General features: G+C 45.2%; 1 protein-coding gene across 1 annotated transcript in view; it reads left to right on the forward strand.

Annotated features, from left to right (window-relative positions):
- The window catches only part of LOC103900443 (copper resistance protein A-like), a gene marked incomplete at its 3' end in the record, with an annotated part of 2,053 nt that extends 1,721 nt beyond the window's left edge, over positions 1–332 (forward strand). Inside the window, exon 2 of the mRNA XM_009281128.1 lies at positions 237–332. Within this exon, the coding sequence (XP_009279403.1) occupies positions 237–332 (96 nt within the window). The remainder of the gene's footprint in view (positions 1–236) is intronic.
- Positions 333–538: the final 206 nt, after the last annotated feature.

Below are 538 nucleotides of genomic sequence, written 5' to 3' on the forward strand. Positions count from 1 at the left end.
CCATAGTAGTATGGATATGTCAGGTATGGACCATAGCAAAATGGATATGTCAGGCATGGACCATGGCAAAATGGATATGTCAGGCATGGACCATGGCAAAATGGATATGTCTGGTATGCAAGGTGGTAAAGCTCCAGCTGATGCTCGCAGTCCTGACTATTCAAACGGCGTTCCCTATGGACGCTATGGTCAGCCTATGATGATGGGTGATATGCCGTTATGGGGTGTTTCTGTAGAACAGTTGGGCTATCAGTTTGATGACGATCAGATTAACTATGAGGTGGATGCTTGGTATGGAAAAGATGAGCGACGCCTAGCTGTACGCAGCGAAGGTAGTGTTCAGACTAAGGACGATAAAAAAATTGATAGTCTGACCTCACAGGCTTATTGGAAGCCGCTAAGTATTTTTTGGAATGGTGAAAGCAGGTGTCCTTATGATACCAAAAACGATAAGGCTGCCCTTATGGCGGGTATCGTAGGTTCTGCACCATTGAAACAGATGCAAGAGCCTATCTCTATACTGATGGTCAATGGTCAA

Source organism: Aptenodytes forsteri, unplaced genomic scaffold (assembly GCF_000699145.1).
Source record: "Aptenodytes forsteri isolate BGI_AS27 unplaced genomic scaffold, ASM69914v1 Scaffold1492, whole genome shotgun sequence".
Taxonomy (NCBI): Eukaryota; Metazoa; Chordata; class Aves; order Sphenisciformes; family Spheniscidae; genus Aptenodytes; species Aptenodytes forsteri.